General features: G+C 42.9%; 1 protein-coding gene across 4 annotated transcripts; it reads left to right on the forward strand.

Annotated features, from left to right (window-relative positions):
- The first annotated feature begins 707 nt into the window (after positions 1-707).
- Positions 708-18,962, forward strand: sin3aa (SIN3 transcription regulator family member Aa). 4 transcript variants are annotated; one of them, XM_086299350.1, is made up of 21 exons: positions 708-781; positions 6,310-6,526; positions 6,808-6,990; positions 7,379-7,485; positions 8,527-8,821; positions 8,910-9,158; positions 9,498-9,650; positions 9,838-9,993; positions 10,286-10,375; positions 10,762-10,880; positions 11,019-11,229; positions 11,801-11,917; positions 12,080-12,318; positions 12,627-12,810; positions 12,922-13,498; positions 14,129-14,298; positions 14,373-14,546; positions 15,712-15,804; positions 16,315-16,409; positions 16,560-16,752; positions 16,990-18,962. In XM_086299350.1, exons 1-21 carry the CDS (start codon positions 708-710, stop codon positions 17,218-17,220), a joined length of 3,927 nt encoding a protein of 1,308 aa, XP_086155476.1. In that variant the 3' UTR covers positions 17,221-18,962. The 4 variants fall into 4 exon arrangements, with proteins under 4 accessions (XP_086155476.1, XP_086155477.1, XP_086155478.1 ...); XM_086299351.1 differs by lacking the exon at positions 708-781 and adding an exon at positions 2,510-3,855; XM_086299352.1 differs by lacking the exon at positions 708-781 and adding an exon at positions 5,796-5,834.
- The last annotated feature ends 311 nt before the right edge of the window (positions 18,963-19,273 follow it).

Here is a 19,273-nt window from a genome sequence, read left to right on the forward strand (position 1 = left end):
CACTTTTTTTTAAATCCAAAAATAGCAACGATCCCTCAGAGTGACCCAGATTTTCTCCCTGCGCATTTATTGGTAATAACTAATAGCAAACATAGCTTTAAAAAAAAAAAAGTAGCTTCTCGCCACAAATACAATCGTAGAGACAATATGATCTCTTCCTTTATATAGCATTGATACGGGGCTTACAAAGTGCAGAAATAACTATATAGCTATAGACTATTAAATAAGAGGACGGTTGCTGTTTTCACTGTCTACTAAGGCATTGTGATTGTAGACAGTATTAAAACAAAAAAATAATTTTTTTCCCTTTATAATTACAGAACAGTCTGCGCAATGAGCTCAATTACAGAACTTTTCAGTAATTTCACACATTGATTTCTTACAGTTTAAGCAGCATTTCTTTATCATACAGAAATCCAGAGGAGAATTGTTGACACTGCATTTCTTTCTCCTTCCTTCAAATATCTCCGTGATTTAAGTCCAGTTCTTCACACTGACAGAAAGCCGACTTTCACTGGTAGAGCTTCGTGTGGCCCGCGGTGTAAAATGAACTTGACACCCCCACCGCCGCCCTCGGTAATCCTCCACCAGTATCGGAACTGCAGGTTTTGCGCGTGGTGGAGAGGAGGCTGTTTCCCTGCGATGCTGCCTCGGTTTTTAGCGGGTCATATTCAAACGCAGAGTGACGTGTCTTCCAGTTTGCGCCAATGCCAGTGGAGAGGGGGCGTGTCCAACTATTTTGTTACAAACACGAATCCGGAGTAAGGAGTCTTTTTACTGGGTATGTAACGGCTGCTTAAACTAAATAATATCAAGAGTGTCGCTGCGTTACGATGCGTGTGATTGTTGCGAAGGATCTGAGGGCGGTCTGGTGTCAGTGGTGGCTTTTTTTTAACATTCTTATTATTTTGTGCGCGTAAATGAATTGCGAGGCTCTTGTTTCGCGAGTAAACGGCAGCAGAATAGCCAGCTTCTTAAGGTGTTGGCTGCTTAAATGTGCGGGATGGCATTATGTCGGCCAGTAAACAGCCTCCCGGGGCTGTGTGGACACCATCTGAGGCATCCCCTCTGTCTGCGAGTCGAAGCATTTTTGTCTGCAGCGTTGTGTGAGCGTGTAATGGATCGGCAGGGGGAAGGAGGGGAGGGGGTGTAGTTGTTGTGGTGAGACAGGTTAGACATTTTTACTCCCGACTAGTGAAGTAAACAAAGAGAGCTGCAATACGCGCGGTGGTTCTGTCTGCGGGACCCGAGAGAGGGAGAGGGGGGGGGACGCGGAGAATGGCGTGGCTCCGGTATTGCCACACAGCTCCGCCGTAGTTCTCGTTTCGTTTGACTTTGGCATTGTTTAGTAAGGACGACCGGATCGGCTCTTTCTGTTCGCAAAAGCCGCCGTGCTGGCCGCCGAGGCCCCACTGAATCTCCCAGTCAACCGGTACTCACGTAAAACAAACCGCGAGTGAGTGAGTGTTTTAGTGCCGCGAACCCTTTTGTTTGTGGACTCCGCAGCCAGCGTCGACCGAGCGAGTGCGCGGTGCAGACGGGCTGGCTGGTCCTGCTAGCTGTGCGCCTCGGTGCTGGGGCTGTCTCCGCGTTTCATCCAGATGGGAACTTAAAGGGGAGCACTTTAATGTTACGCTTTTTGTTCGGTTTGGAGCGTTCGTGGAGATGGGTGTAATTATAACGGGGGGGAACCAACTCGGGATAGTGAAGCTGTGCGTGTGTATGTGTGTGCTGCAGCCGACGGTCGCAGCTGAATCCTCTGCCTGGGCTGGAGGGAGGAATCCCGGGCTGCTGTTGCAGCTCCGCCTGTCGTGGGCGAGGGTTTATTTCGGAAGTTCCACCTTTTTAGGGGATTTGTAATGCGGGATCCGTGCAGCGATTGGCTGCAGTGCCTCCCACTTCCCCGCCCCCTTACTGTGGGAGGGACACAAGCCTTAACGGTACAGCCCGCCCACAAAAGTCACGTGCTGCAAAACTCCAGGAAGTAGTTAATTGTTTTTCGAGATCTATTGGTTGGGTGGATGGATAGATTACTTAATGAACGTTAATAGGGAAAATGCAGTATTGCAAACAGCAGGGCAGACAAAAAGAATTAATACATAGATGCAAAAACTAATTTAAAATAGAAACCAGAAAGACCGAAAATTCCAAATATTTATTTATTTATGTTTATATTATAGCTCCAACCATCACAGCATTTTAAATGCATAGGTCCTGGACAATAGCAGCCACTGCAGCAGAAAAGTCCTAACTTTTTTTTTTGTAAAACAACTTCTTGAAACATTTTTTGTGGGAAGTTGAACTGTAAATCTACTCTTACACAATACCGCCAAAGGAACCCTGCATCTAAGCATTATATTTTACATTAAAATTCTGCAGACTATCTTGCATGTAGAAAAGCTGCAATGTGGTATGATGTGATGCTGATGCCCAGTGTGTGCTGTGAACTAAACTTCAACTAAACTTCATCTTAGAAGAGCCATACCATAGAGCCCCAATCATTCTGTTACTATATCCATTGAGTCAAAAAACAAAGAAATATCAATAATCACACTTGTCCTTTATTTATTTAGTTATTATTTATTGAACATCCATCAGTTGTGCAGTAAACAACATGGAATATATGTGGATGTGTTGCTGTTGTTGATTGTTGAGGTTAAAAGACCAAGACTTACAATTTAAACCAGTGGTGTCAATCACATTTTACACTGAAGACAACATACTGTATACTTTGATCATAAGTGGGTGGGATGAGTAAAAACATTTTTTTACATAAAATACAGAAAAGATTCTACAGAAAAGGTTCTGCCAATTCATTGACCAGACTGTCCTGTAATTATAAAATATGTTTTCATGAATTCACAGAAAATGTACTTGTACCCCCATGGACCCAATGTAACAGAATCCAAAAAACAAAACAAAACACAGAATTGTTATAGTACATAGTGGAGAAACTGGAACTTTTCTGTAATATAACTGTTTATCTATTATTTAATTACTTTAGCTTAGTAGTAATGGAACTGGGGTTGAGGGGCATAGTTGGAAAACCTGTAAAACTTATGAAAATACAGTTAAAAGTTCAAAATCTATGCATTCCTTCTCAAAGCTGGCCAGTGGGCAGGATTGGAGTCTTGGCTGGGCCAATTCTGGCCTCCACATCTTATGTTTGACATCACCAGTGGATGCTATTTAAAACCCAGTAACTGCCGTCTGTATATTAATGTTCAAATTCATCTTCAAAGCAAGAGAAAAAAACTCTCAAATGCTCTTTAAACTTTTCCCTGGTCAGTAACATGCTTATTCCTCTTGATAAAACTCATGCGGCGCCTTATCTAACACCTCCGTGACCGTGTTATACCTTAATAATGGACAGGCTGTGCTTTCTACGTTCGTCTCTAAACATGGTGCTATTATGCTTTCCCCATTTATACTGCAGCTGAGCCTCTCCGCTCTGTGCTGGCATTATCGCGCTTCAAGTCAAAAGGGTGTGCTTGGTAACTACTCGAGAAATCTTTGATTGACAGTTCAATTTCACAACCGAATACGTCGCCCCGCCCTTGTCCGGGTTCTTCGAACAGACTGACCAATAGCTCCTAAAAGGAGGACCGCTTTTCACTCCAGGGTGAAAACCCCGCCCACCCCAGCTAACCGAACGGCGATTGTTTTCGTTTGTAGGGGAGATTCTCACTTTGTAGCTTGAATTGTTTATTTCAAGTAATACTCCATCGATTAATTGCTTTTTGCAGATACACTGAGTTTCTGTCTTCTCCAGTCAGTGGTGTAGCCTTTCACCACGAGCGAACGGATTATCGTACCATCATCACCGAACTTCTGCTTGCTATTTGGGAGAGAGGGGTGAGTTCATTCAGCAAGCTAGTGTTGGCAAGCTAACTCCCTCCGGTCAGAAGACGTTTTAACAAGATCACGTAGATGATCGATGCTTCTTTGTATGCCGTTCACTCATAAGTTGATCTAAATCCATCAGTGTGGCAAATCAATAGCAAATATTCGCCGTTTCAGCGAGAGCCCACCAGATCGCTAATGGCTTAGCTGCATGTGCTTCCCTCTCCTAGCCCCGGACAGCGATCGGTGTCAGGCTACTCATGTTGTTTACATTAGCTAGCTGCTAGCAGACAGCAAACAACTCCCGTCGACAGAACAAGTTCCCAGCAAAGTTAATTAAAATAAACAGTATACATTTATTTTAGCCTGACCGTTCAGCAGGGTGCCTTGCGTACGAGTTGCTCTTGGCTCTTACCTGCTGGAAAATGGGAGTGTAAACGCGCTGAACTCCTGCGCCACGCTCTAAATGGCGGGCGTGGGGAAAGCGTAACTCGAGGTCGCTGCTTGTAAAGGCCTGTAAACGGGACGGGAGAACCGCGGTTGTGGGGCTGTTACCGTGTAATAGACACAACCGCGTTTTCATATTGGAGGACTGTAACGTTACTACACTGCGCTTCTGTCTGTAAATACCACAGGCTGGCTTTCTTTGGCCGTGCGGAACGACTCGTTTGCTGGCACGGTGGAACTCAGCTGCTGGTGGGAGCAGAGAGGAAGCGTCAGAAGCAGCAGCGCACGAGCACTCGAGTTTATCATTGTGTTACTTTTGCTCGACACACGCGTGTAGAATTTTATTAGCTGCCTGACTTTATCGCTTTTATCTTTTTTTTTAAGTACGCCATTCCTTCGAGTGCCCGCGAGTTGCCGTCGTCTTGAGGAAGTTGTGAATGGCAGACCGACTTCCACGTTCCCACAGCACCTGTTTGTCGGTGACGTAGGCTGTGTGTCTCATTGGCTGCTCGGAGCGCGAGTCGTACATTCAGTTCATGCTAACGTTGTCATCCATGTATCACGTAGAGACACGGGACAGATAAGACAAGGCACAGGGGATCCGCGACAAGCCACAAGTTGTCGTAGAAATATTTTAACCGGTATTTTTGTCAGCGGCGTAGCCAGAAATAACAGAAAAATACACAATACACTTTGGCTGCGTGTTGCTGAGGGAGGGGGGGCGGGGTATAATTAAATCATGTTCATCGATTCATTAACGTGGCTATTACTTTAATGTAGCAGTTGATTTAATTGCCTGTATACTGCCGTATTATTATAGCTAATACTACCTGTGTATATTATGTATACATTTGAAAACTGCAAAATAATAAGAAACTAGAACTCTGACGAAAATTAAAGTTTATTATTTCCATCCAAAATACACTAAAGTAGAAGCTGAAAGCAGCAAAACATGCAAGTACTTAAATAAAGTGCAAGTACACGGAGCAGTATTGGAAAGTAGTGAATTACCCATGATTAAATTATTATGGTACACACATTTTGTAGCTTCATCAGCCACATTATTTGTGATTCAAGTCCTTGTTTTAGCCAGTTTTTTATGTGCACTGCTGGAGTGGTAAACACCATTTTTTCATTTTTACCATACTCCTGTACAGTTGTCTTCTTCCCTTTGAAAAATACTGGCTAAAATGTGTTATGTTTTTAATTTAAATATGGGCAGGAATATTTGTAAAACTAACTTAAGAAAAAAAAACTTATTAATCAGAAGGAAATTCATACACAGCAACCAGGCTTCCCCCACACATAATAAAATCAAAATAGAAAATTCACTAAATACAAAATATGTTCCCCGGCCTCACATGGGAACTTTTGCAGTAAACGTAACTTTGTGGCATTCTTGCTGCGGCGGGCAAGAGGGAGGGTACAGATAACACTGGTGCAGAAGTGCACAATGCAAAACAACAAAAAGACACCCCCCCCCCCAAAAAAAAAAAAAGAAAGAAAAAAGAAAGAAAGAAGAAGTGGGGACTCAAGACTCCCAGGTGCTGTATCCTGTGTGTAGTTCACCTTTGCCTGCCAGCTTTTCTTGAATTCTCCAAACATGCACATGGCCGAACAGCTGTTCATGAAGCGCCATATTCATGCATAAAATTTGGATATAGTTTCTAATGAGAAAAAAATGCTGTCAAAGTAGTCAAATCACATGTTAATGAATCAATATGGTCACATTTTATTGACCTTGATAAACGTAGAGGCTTCTTTTTGGTGCTGAAAGCATCAGACGTTTCAATAAATCTGCGTACTGTGAAGATGGTTATGCAATCATTTTCTGCCACAGCCAAACAAGAAAAGTGGTTCACTGTGTGTGTGTTTGTGTGTCTATAAATTCACAGTACAAGCAAAAAAAAATATATTCCCACAAATTCTTGAATGAAATTGTTAGTGTGATGTAATCGATTCAGATAACTTCTCAGAGGTCTGAGAAAATGGGCTCCATATGTTGCTGTGTATTTACAGATCTCGCAGCTCTCCCGAGTATGCGTACATAATGAAGCGGCGTGGGGAGGATCCGGAAACGGTTTTTGCGTCCCCGCAGCGGCGCCTCGGTGGCAACGCGGAGGCTTTCCAGCATCGTGTCCTGGCCCCTGCTCCAGCTCCGGCTGTGTACGAGGCCGTGTCTGACAACATGCAGCCCACAGCAGGCGTCCAGTACTCCGTCCCACAAGGATATCAGGTACACCGCGTTGGCCCGCTCAAGATTTATTTGATCGTTTTGTTTGAGGAGTTATCATTTAGTGAGGACATAGCAACTTTTCTTTACTAAGCACTCACAACTCATGCTCCAGGCTTCCCCACCTGTCAGCTGTGCACATTCTGTCTATGTGTCTCAGTTTATATCACCTTGAGGGGACTGTTGTTGTGATTTGGCACTACCTAAATAAAACTCAGGACTATGTGGCACTTTCACATGGTACTATTTGCTGTACTTTTAATAAAACCTCTCTGATTTCCTAGGTTCCCACAGTGGCCCAGAACAGTGGCGGGCATGGGCACACTCCAAGCCCAGCTGTCCATGGGGGCTCCCACCACCACAGCCCGGCAGTGCAGTCCCACGGGCCCTCGGTGATGTCAGGGCACACCCATACAGTTGCTCCTCAGGCCTCTGCACAGGGCCAGCAGCAGTTCCAGAGACTCAAGGTCTGTAAATCTAATTTTACTTTTACAGTTGAAAATGCTAAAGAGGTTTGGGGAAATTAACAAAGCTACATTATTAGAACTTCTCTGGAAATGAGTTTATTTTTAAGTCATTTGCTTTTTAGTTTGTTGTTTTTTGGTAGCTTTTATTTAAATTTGCACCATGATTGTAAAAACAAATAAGATCAATTCATAGTGATGGTTCATTATGCCTTAGACTGAAACATTTAAAATGTGTGGTAGTAGATTAAATCTGCCCTTTTTAGGCAGATCACACATCAGTTGTGAAATTCAGTTCAGTTTATAGCTGATGCAGGTACCAGTGTTTTGGAAAAAAAAAAATCATGGCACATAAAGCTGGCTTTCCTCTCTCTCTCTTGCTCTCCCTAAGGTGGAAGACGCTTTGTCTTACTTGGATCAAGTGAAGCTGCAGTTTGGCAACCAGCCACAGGTCTACAACGACTTTTTAGACATAATGAAAGAGTTCAAATCCCAAAGGTGAGGCCACGGTGGTTTTGATTAAAGATTGATCCCTTAAAGGTTGACCGATTTTCTAGAGCAAATTTAAAATTTGATCGTGTTACCTACAGGAGTAGACGAATAAATAAATATTCAATGGCAGGAAAGTTATAATGCAGGTTTTTTTCTTGAATCGTATTAGCGTACAATTAAAGTGAGCAGTTAAATACAGTGGGGAAAAAGTATTGGGGTTATTTATCTAATTTATTTACATGAGTTTTTTTCGGTTCATCGTGAATGGTAGCGGCTCCATACTGAATCCAATAACCTCACGGACGGTCGCACTGGAGTGAAGTTATGATAATACGTTTTAACGAGCCGAGGACGGCGCCTTAATTTAGCACAATTGCAATAAAAAGCTTCTCGACACGTGTTAAACCACAGCAGCGACATTCTCGCTTCTAAACTGCGTCTCTGAGCGAACAAATTGAGAGGGAAAGTTCCTGAGCGAGCTAGAATAAGCGTCAGCGGATCTTTTCAGTCATGTCACTTGAGTTTGGACACGGTTTGCAGTTAAGTAGAAGAAAAGCAACAAACACTTTTGCAAACATACAAACAGAAGGTAATGGTATTTCAGGGGTGAAGCACCTCCGAGTCTGCTGCTTAGCGTAGCTTAGCTTAGCTTAGGATAGCTTAGTTTTGTTCGAGTTAGCTTGTTTCATGCTAGGTTGGCACTTTCTCTAGCTGCTGCGGCCGCCGCGTAGCGAAGTAAACAACAACAATGAAATGTGTAGACGAAATGATTCGTGGTACTAACGTGGACCTAGACATTAAACGTTTTTGACCAGTCGTTTATTTTACTTTTTTCCCCTTCTCCATAAAACGAGCTGGCATTTTTTTCACAAGCAACAACTCTTGTACAGTTAGCACCTACAGAGATGCATTTATATGGTTTAATTTAAAGTCCTAAGAGTACACACTGCTCTTGATGCCTGAGATGTTGCCAGGTTTTAAATGTACTCGAGATGTCTCCCCAGGTATAACTGAATTTTCAAATTCTTTCTGCTTTTGCGTTTCCAGTATTGACACTCCCGGAGTGATCAGCAGAGTGTCACAACTCTTCAAAGGTCACCCTGACCTCATCATGGGCTTCAACACTTTCTTGCCTCCCGGCTACAAGATCGAGGTCCAGACCAACGACTTAGTCAATGTGACGACACCGGGTCAGATCCACCACATCACCCCACATGGCATTTCAGTCCAGAACATCCCCATATCGGGAGCTGCTCCCCAACCTCAGCCTCCGCTTCCCTCATCTGCAACCACCACTGCTCCGCCCCTTCTAACACAGCCCACGCCTGCCAAGACCAGCAAGGTGAGAATAAAATGTGGTGGAGTAGAAACTTTTTTTTTTTTACTGTGAAGCATGTGTTTCAGTACACTTAAAATCTTTCCTGTTTCAGCCTCCTCAGCCCCAGGCGTTAACACCAAGCAGCCAGAGCAATCCGTCCATCCCTGCCTACACCTCTCCCCGTTCGCCACCTATGCAGCTCCACCCACCACTCAGCGGGACCCCCACAGGCCCACCCATGCAGAACAACCAGCCAGTGGAATTCAACCATGCCATCAACTACGTCAACAAGATCAAAAACCGCTTCCAGGGCCAGCCCGACATTTACAAAGCCTTCCTGGAGATCCTCCATACTTACCAGGCCAGTGTCTCAAAATGAAAGCCAGAGTGAAGTTCTAAAGCGTTTCTGAGCTTAAATTTTGAATTTACATTAAAAGGAGCTTTTAAAGAGGACCTTTTATGCTGATTTCCAGCTGTTTTTGCTGTAGCCCTGTACTGTTCCTGCATGCAGTGTCAAAATGTATGGAAAAGCTACTGTTTTTTGTTAGTGCTGCTCTTGGTCATTTAGCCTGGCTTCTACTATGGACTACACAGAAGCGGCCACAATTCATGTAATGAGATATATGACAGGAAAAATATTTAAAAAGCCCAGTAGAGCGACTTTTAATCACTCAATTTGTTTGTGTTCCTCCACCCACAGAAGGAGCAGCGTAATGCCAAGGAGGCTGGAGGAAACTACACACCAGCTCTGACTGAACAGGAGGTTTATGCTCAGGTGGCCAGGCTCTTCAAGAATCAGGAGGATCTACTCTCTGAGTTTGGGCAGTTTCTCCCTGATGCCAACAGTTCAGTGGTGAGAAAATCCATGTATTTAATGTACCGTATTCTACTCATGAGTTCAGATTTATTAGAGACACCTTAAACACAAAGGTAAAGTTTATTCATTAAAATCAGCCTCTCAGAATAATGTTCCCCCCGTAGTCTGTGATCTGTCATGTTGATGCGCTCGTGTCTTAATCTGTGTTTTGTATTCGTCGTAGCTATTAAATAAGACCACTGCTGAGAAGGCCGAGTCTGTACGAAACGACCACGGTGGCACTGCCAAAAAGCTTCAGCTCAACAACAAGCAGAGGCCCAATCAGAACGGCTGCCAGATCCGTCGCCATCCCACGCCTGGGGCCACGCCCCCTATCAAGGTACATGCAGTCTCATACTGCTAAGTCCAATTTGGTTTTATTTCCATGTTTTATGTGAAGTGTTTCGCAGCAAAAAATTTCTAGCACAACTTCACCTGCTTCCAAGGTGCATGGAAGGATGAAAGAATTCACAAAGCAGGAACTCCAGCAACACTTGAGGGAAGATGATTATTAAAGTTGTTCGTCTTCCCTCAAGTGTTGCTGGAGTTCCTGCTTTATGTGAAGTGTTTGAAAGTTTTGGTTTTTAAATTATTGAACCTGTGTCTTGAATGTCGTTTTGGGAATGCTGCAGAAGAAGCCGAAGTTACTGAACTTGAAGGATTCCTCAGTGGCAGAGGCCAGCAAGCATGGAGTCGGCACAGAATCTCTGTTCTTTGAGAAGGTGAGTTTGTATTTTGTTTTTTAGTTTGAATAAGAGGACAGGGGAATTAAAAAGTGGATCGTCTTCCTCCATCCCACCCTGTCCCTAGCTTCCTCTTTTGTCACACGAACCCACTGCATGTCCTCCTTCACTACATCCATGATTCTTCTCTATATTCTTCCTCTTTTCCTCCTGCATGTTAGCTCCATATTTTCCAGCCTTTGTTCCAATATATACACTATCCTCCCTCTGCACTCCTCTGTCCAAACAATGTTTAACATAATCACAGAGCAACTTAACTTTATTTGCTAGTTTATCCGAAGAGCACAGGCTTTGTGTTGGTGGTTCTTGTTGTTCTCAAAAACTTGACTTATGCCACAAGACTTCAGCAGATTTTTATATTTTAGGTGCGCAAAGCCTTGCGAAGTGCAGAGGCCTACGACAACTTCTTGCGATGTCTGGTCATCTTTAACCAGGAGGTGATTTCCAGAGCTGAACTGGTGCAGCTGGTGCTGCCGTTTTTAGGGTGAGTAACTCGGATCACGTAAAATATAACTTTTGCAGTAAATTTGATAGATTTATTTATTTTATTTTTTGGTTGTGTGTTGTTGTTTTTTTTTTTTGTTTTGTTTGTTTTTTTTTTTTATATCTTTCTGTTAAACAGAAAATTCCCTGAGCTATTCAACTGGTTCAAAAACTTCCTGGGGTATCGTGAAATGTCCCACATTGAAACATACCCCAAGGAGCGGGCTACCGAGGGCATCGCCATGGAGATTGATTATGCTTCCTGTAAGAGACTAGGCTCCAGTTACAGAGCCCTGCCTAAAAGCTACCAGCAGCCCAAGTGTACAGGCAGAACTCCACTTTGTAAAGAGGTGAGAGAGGAGTGGACATCCAGGCGCTCATAAAGCTACTGTGTTGTTCTTTAACAGCAGTTGTCCTTTTTTCTGCTTTGATTTAGATTTATCTTGTTTATCATTTCTGAAAGTAGCTGTTGAAACTCGCTTGTCATTTCTTCCTGGTTGATTGGTTCGCATTTGCAAACAGGATTTGTACAGTAGGAAGGGGAGGGGCTTCTGTACTCGCAGCCTGAGCTGTGTGCATTAAAGCCCTTATTTAGCTTCTCTGCTCTCATTGAGTTTAGCCTTTAGGCTCACAGGGATAACTTGTACATGAGCTGAAAATTCTTTCCTTGGTTGATATAACGTATATGAATATAATATGCAACGCTGTCAGAAAGTAAGAAAAAAATCTTTTTAATACTTTAGAGTGATATTGGAAGATTGTATATAAAAAATTGGATTTGCAAAAAAAAAATAAATTTCATATTTTTGTAGTTTGTTGGATCCGTTTTTGCTTAACGCTAACAGTCAACCTCATCCTCATGAATGTAGTTTGAGTTGACGTCTGTATTAATTTTTGTGTTTTTTTTCCTGCTGTGTCCAGGTCTTAAACGACACTTGGGTCTCCTTCCCCTCCTGGTCTGAAGACTCCACTTTTGTCAGCTCCAAGAAGACTCAGTATGAGGAGCACATCTACAGGTGTGAAGATGAACGTTTTGAGGTGAGCTAATACGTGTAACTTGTGTTAATGATGACAACAAAAAGACTATATCCTTGAAGGGGGAAAAACATTGTGGTAGATGCTATTTTGCCTTTCCAGAAAATTTCCAATTTTGAAGTTAAATTGGAATAATGACTGAAAAAATCTCTTGTCCTCAAACAGCTGGATGTTGTATTAGAGACCAATCTGGCTACCATCAGAGTGTTGGAGACGGTGCAGCGGAAGTTGTCCCGCATGTCCGCGGAGGAACAGGCCAAGTTCCGCTTGGACAACATGCTGGGTGGCTCCTCAGAGGTCATTCACCGCAAGGCCATCCAGAGGATATACGGAGACAAAGCGCCCGACATCATTGACGGCTTGAAGAAAAACCCTGCTGTTTCTGTCCCCATCGTTTTGAAAAGGTACAGCTTGAATCAAGGGCCAAATCATTTACTGTATGTCTTTAACTCACAGTTGCTTTGTCTCTGTGGAGGTTAGAAGATTAAAATAACATGAATCCATTCTGTGAGTTGGCCCACAATTTATAAACACAGTAATCCACACAAGGAAGGGAGCACAAATATCATGTTGGAATGGTTAATCCAAAAATGGATTAAGAGAAACAGAATGATCTGGCACCTACCTCTGTGTCACGCGCTGAAAGATGCAGATTGTTGTTTAAATTGTCATTCAGATTTGGAGTTCTTACATTACTTTTCTTTTCAAACAGGTTAAAGACAAAAGAGGAAGAGTGGCGGGAAGCCCAGCGAGGCTTCAACAAGATCTGGAGGGAGCAGAACGAGAAGTATTACCTTAAGTCTCTCGACCATCAAGGCATTAACTTCAAGCAAAATGACACCAAAGTGCTTCGATCAAAGTCCTTGCTCAATGAAATCGAAAGCATCTATGATGAGGTCATTTTCTTTCTTTCTGTGATCATTTTCAGCACTTGGCAAGCATAAAGGTTGACTATACACTGCTAGAAAAATTTTTTTTACTGAAGTTTTGTTTTTTTTGCTCTGCAGCGTCAGGAGCAGGGCTCTGAGGAGACCACCACTCCAGTCACAGGCCCCCACCTGACACTGTCCTACGAGGACAGCCAAATCCTTGAGGACGCAGCGGCCCTCATCATCCACCATGTGAAGCGGCAGACCAGCATTCAGAAGGAGGACAAATACAAAATCAAACAGATCATCTATCACTTCGTCCCTGACATGCTGTTTTCTCAGCGGGGCGAGCTTTCAGATGTAGAGGAGGAGGAGGAGGAAGAGGAGATGGAACTGGAGGAAGGAGCTTCTAAAAAGCACAACGGTGTCCCGGGCAGCGGGAGTCCCTCAAAGTCCAAGCTGCTGTTCAGCAACACGGCAGCGCAGAAGCTGCGCGGCTGCGACGATGCCTACAACCTCTTCCTCGTCAACAACAACTGGTATGTCTTCCTGCGGCTTCACCAGACACTCTGCTCACGTCTGCTGCGGCTGTACGAGCAGGCGGAGCGGCAGATCGAAGAGGAGGTCAGAGAGCGGGACTGGGAGAGGGAAGTCCTGGGGCTCAAGAAGGAGAAAAATGACAATCCAGCCATCCAACTAAGACTGAAGGAGCCCAGTGAGTAACAGTATACCCCGATTTTGTGTTACATTTGTTTGCTTTTCCTTTTCTGACTTTTGTACCATGTCTGTTTGTAAAGGTCCTGTCAATGCTATCCTCGTAAAGTGCTTAAACGCAGCGCACACGATAAAACCAGATTCAACAAAAACATAATAGTTCAAACACAAAGTAAAATCTTAGAACACTTGGCATAATGTTTTAAAATGGAAGACGCATGACAAGACCTAAGTGTCGTATCAAGAGTTTGACGTGAAGTCTTTAAAAGTGATTTGAGAGAAGATACTGATGAAACAAGTTGCCGTTTATCAGGCAAGTCGGACCACGACTGCATCTCTCGGTCACCTTCTTTTAGCTTGAGGTGGAAACAGTCTGCAGGCTGTGCTCTGGTTGCAGGGACTGCATTTCCAGTATATCTCTAGGCCATGAAGAGCTTTAAATATAACATGTAAAATGTTCAAATCAGTTGTTAAACGAATGTGCTGTGACTGTAGGAACAGTAAAATGTCAGTAACATGTAGATTGAGGAAAAACTCACCAGTAGTTTTTGTAACAAAAAGTGGAAATGTTTTTTCCCCTCATGCTGTTCCACTTAGTGATCTGTTTTTATTAAATATTTCTTCTCTCCAGTGGACATTGAGGTGGAAGATTACTACTCTGCTTTCTTGGAGATGGTTCGGAATTTGCTGGATGGCAACATGGAAGCATCTCAGTACGAGGACTCTCTGAGGGAAATGTTCACCATTCACGCTTACATCGCGTTCACGATGGACAAGCTCATCCAAAGCATCGTCCGGCAGGTATTGGCTTGTTTTCTCAAGGAAAGAGCTGCTGTAGTTGTTTACCAGCCAGTCACTAACTCTCTTTCCTTCAGCTCCAGCACATTGTGAGTGATGAGATCTGCGTCCAGGTAACAGACCTCTACCTGGCAGAGAGCGCCAGCGGAGCCACTGGAGGAAGCTTGTCCACACAGTCCTCCAGGAGCTCCGCAGAGACGATCTATCAGCGGAAAGCCGAGCAGCTCATGTCTGACGAGAACTGCTTTAAGGTAAATAAAGTTGCCGCTCGCTCTCAAACCTAGCCATGGCATGACGGCAGATTTTTGCTAAAGCTTTGGAAATATGGAAATTGGCTCATTTAAAGTTTAGAAGAGGTACTTAAAAGTAATTTTCCACAAGGCTGCAGGACTGGTTCCTGCACAGTCCAGATGTCAAACTTAATTTGTTGCTGTGAAGAACGTCCTACTTTTACTAACTGGAGAGTTCCCTTTTTTTTTTTTTTTAATGTGTTTTGGGTGCGTTCACTGTCAATAAATGATCTCCACATTTTAAAACACAAGCAGTATCGTTCAGTCTTTCCCTTGGCAAAGACTGTGAGATTTACACAGCAGCCAGGTTTGTGACAGACACGTGCAATCAGCATGACTTCTGTAAGTAGGGTTTTTTCATTGAGAGTACATAAGAGGGTGTGAATCACCAACCAGTTCCTACCCTCTAAAATGGTTGCAGTAATGGGGAGTAAGGATCACCATTTGCACTCACTCATTGCTTCCATTGACTAAAGCTGCTAAAGCCACCTGTCACCAGCGAGCAGATTTGCTTTTTGCCCTACTTTCAGCTTCGCTTTCATTAAAGCTTCACTTTACATTAAATATTTATCCCATTTTGTTAAAAACAGAAATTACCCAACTGGTTTTATAGGTGAATACCTAAAACCCATTCATCCTGTTTACTTTGACTGCAAACTAACTTGTTACGAAAGAGAGATGGAAACTTCCACTGAACACATCCATTTCCACTCTTTTTATAATGTGTTCAAAAATCTGAAGCTCAGTAAATCTAAAAACTGGAATAAAAGAGTAAAATGTTGCAGTATTTCCTGTAATCTGAGCCCTCAGGATATTTTTTTTAATCTGACACATTAAATTATTTCTTACTCTTGGATAGAGAATATCATAGACTTATGGTCTGTTGTCACTACACTGAGTCCAACTACTTGCCAGTTTTTAGCCGAAATCCAAATATCGGATCAGCCCATCTCTTTCTGACGATGTTCTTTTCTGTCCTTACTTTCTCTTCGCTCCTTAGCCTTCTTGTTTCTCTCCACTGTCACAGAGTGCTGGTTTAAAGGGGATCGTTGGTGTTCCCTCTGTGTTGAGTCCTTATTTTTCGTTTGAAAAGTGTCTTAAACTGTCCGTCCTGTTGCTTTCTCAGGTGATGTTTTTGAGAAACCGAGGACAAGTGCAGCTCACGGTGGAGCTGCTCGACACAGAGGAAGAGAACTCAGATGAGCCCATGGAGGCCGAGGTAAGAAACACAACGGTAAATCTTGAGTGTCAAGGTCCATTAGCATCAGGAACTATTTTTAAGCCAATAATCCATCTACTCTTTTGGGTTTTTGGGGTTTTTTTTGTTCACATTAAGGATTAAAAAAAACAAAACATGGCTATTATATAAATGATGTGTATATGTTTAATAGGTCCCCTTTAAATAAACAGGCTCTGTGATGTCTAATCAACTGTAAAATGGCAACAATGCTGCACAAATGTTGTTTAAATACTCGCACTGATAAGAGTATTTGTATGGCAGTAGCAGCTCTTCTTTTATTCCCACACTGCTGAAATGTGGCATTTTATTACACACAGTTCAGTTCACTTAGACTAGTCATTTAAAGGCCTGTAATCAAGATAACCAGTGTGTGGAAATACTAGTAAGAACCTGTTGCCAGACTTGTGGTAATACTGGCGCAGTGCTCGTGTTTTCACACTCATAATGTGTGTGTTAAACTTGGGTTTTGTGCTTGTTTTCTGTTTGCAGCGTTGGTCTGATTATGTGGGACGCTACTTAAACCCAGATTCCACAACTCCTGAGCTGAGGGAGCACCTCGCTCAGAAGCCAGTTTTTCTTCCCAGGTGCGTTTTCCACATTTCATCGCTCTCTGATGGGCCACGCCCTGTAAAATTCAAACAGGAGGCTTTTGATTACAGCAACCCTAATTGACTTGTCCTGACATATTCCTGCTCGATTTCATGAGTCACTCTCATCACGTTTGTCTAAACCAGGAATCTGAGACGGATCAGGAAGTACCAGAAGGGCCGAGAGCAGCTGGACAAGGAGGCCTGCGAGGGTGGAAAGAAATCGCTGGATAAGGAGAAAATGGAGTGCATGTTCAAACTAAACTCATACAAGATGGTCTACGTCTTTAAGTCTGAGGATTACATGTACCGACGCACTGCCCTGCTGCGAGCTCACCAGGTATTTACCAGCTAGTGTCGTTATTTAGCTGTTATGCCAGAAATATTTCTTGGTTACAGCGTTCCTGTATTTATCATAAGGGAGGAAAGTGAGTGACCTTTGACCTCCCATTCATTCTGTTTCAACTCTTGGCTCTGTAAGATGTCAGTGAGGGCGGAGGGCTTGGGCTTAGTTTGAGGTTTCTGTGTTCAGTGAGTAGAAAATCTGTTTCGTGACATCAGTCTTGTTTTTCCTCAGTCACACGAGAGGGTGAGCACGCGACTACACAAACGCTTCCAGGCCTGGGTGGAGGCGTGGGTCAAAGAGCACGTCACCCGCGACATGAGCGCCGAGACCAACAAGTGGCTGATGGGCGAGGGACGTGAAGGCCTACTGCCCTGCAGCACCACCCGTAACCCAGAGGTCCTTCACTTCATGAACATCAACAAATATCGTGTGAAATACAGCACACCTAGCAAGGCACCGTAGCCAGCCAGACCCACGAGGGCAAACGGAAGCAGACTGACTTTTGGGGGGTTTAGGTCTGATATCAAACAGGAATAGAGGTAGAGACGAAAGGTCGTCAATGTGTTTTTAAAGCGGACATGGGAGCACAATTAAGCTAGCTGCCGTTTGTGTTGAAACCGGGGTGGGCAGGATTACTGAAATCCTTTTTTTTTTTTTTTTTTTTTTTTTTTTTTTTTTTTTTTTTTTTTTTTTAATTTTAACCAGCGTTTTTAGCTGGGCCCATATTATTATTATTATATTTTTTTTTTTCTTAAATTTATTTTTCCCCAGGGCCTTCGGTGCCAAAACTTAGGAATGGTCATGTTCCAGTCGCAGACCTGAGCTCTTACCAGCACTCAGAGCCACGTCACAAACTTCCTCGAGCCTTTACGACAGAGCTTAGCGACATAAGAAAAGAGAGTGTGGTGCTTTTTTTTTTTTTTTTAACTTTATCACGGCTGAGCTTCAATTCAGCCTTAGACAGTCTGAAGCCATCCAAGTAATCGAGTTCCATCAAAATCAAATACACAGGGATTTATTTATGAAAGTGTTATTCTGTAGTATTTTCTGTAGTATTCACTGAGAACAATATGATGGACAAGTGCACTTATTTAGAAAAAAAGGGGGAAACTGTTCAGAAATTTTGTTTCCCAGATTGAAGGTTTGGGGGGAGCTCTGTAAAGTCTGAGAGATCTGGTTCAGACATTCCTGTGTTACGGCCAAATCACAATCATGTCTCATCAAGCAGACTGAAAGAGGGTTACAGTTTCTTTTCCAAAACACATGGCAGCACTATTAGAAACGGTGCCTGAGCTCCAAACCGCGTTGTCGGGTTAACTTAGAAAAAAGCACTGTTACATCTAATGTTTTAAAAAAAGAAAAAAAAAGGGGCCTCACAACACTGTTTGGTCTCAGACTGTAAAATTGTATAGCTCGTGAATGTCAGATACTGACATGTATTCCAGTGTGTGTGTTGTGTATATATATTATATATAGTTCTATTAACACACACAATCCTCGCCGCCCTGGAAGTCAACCTTTTTAAGATGCCCTCTGCCAATACACCAGCTTTAACACACTCAAATACGAACACACAAACACACACATGCACATCTTGCTCATGCCCTCATGTTGTAAATACACTGTGTATATAGTCTCAGACTTTTTTATGACAGATCTGTGTTGTTGTGCTAGTAATACTTTCCAAGCTTACTGTGGACTTTAGTGATAAATGGCTAAAGTTAGTATGTATATGAAAAAGATAAATGCAAGACCATTTATTACCGTTTTTACCAAAGGGAGTCGATTCTAAAATAGCTGTTTTTGCCCCCTTTGTGTGTTCCTTTATGTCTTTTGCTTTTTAATTTCTGTAGTTAAACATGGGTGGTGGGGGAGGGGAGTAGAAATGTATCCAGGTCTTTCCATTTATTTGAAACAAAACCATCTTTTCTTTTCTGAGTGTCACATTTGTTTTCAATAAAATCACTGCCCCCGATTTCTGACAGCCGACACCGTCCGTGGTGATGGTGGGACTCATTTTAAAGTTCAGTGGACTCCACCACAGTCTCGCATTGTGATGCACGCTTTCCTCCCTGGATAGATTTCTGCTGTAAACATCACCCCACACCATATTTTTGATAATGGAAGAAGTCACATGAGCATGTCTTTAGTCCCTTTATTTAGACATTATTTAAAGTAATAATAAAAATGACATTTGTAGCCTATAGAGATCTTTTATTGTGTTGAGTGATTTATTTTTTTCCACACTTTCATCTCATCTTTCAGTCTCTGGTTTGCAGTTTTATTGGTGGGAAATATTATGAAAGTTCATAAAATGCAGTACTTCTTTACAGCCCGCGCTCTAAATACGTTATCACCTGTATTGCACCGTAAGAAGTAAAACAAAAAAGACCAAGAAGAATGATTTCTACAGCAAAAATTACAAACTCCCCCAGTTTGCCTTTGAGTTGGCTGAACAAATCAAGTCAGCCAGTTGCTCCTCAGTGCTCTGGAGTTGTTTATTTCTATATAAACA

This window comes from Aulonocara sp. 'chitande type north' Nkhata Bay, linkage group LG7 (assembly GCF_057382095.1).
Source record: "Aulonocara sp. 'chitande type north' Nkhata Bay isolate Kocher_YH1m ecotype deep benthic linkage group LG7, A_spYH_male_GT1.1, whole genome shotgun sequence".
Lineage (NCBI taxonomy): Eukaryota > Metazoa > Chordata > Actinopteri > Cichliformes > Cichlidae > Aulonocara > Aulonocara sp. 'chitande type north' Nkhata Bay.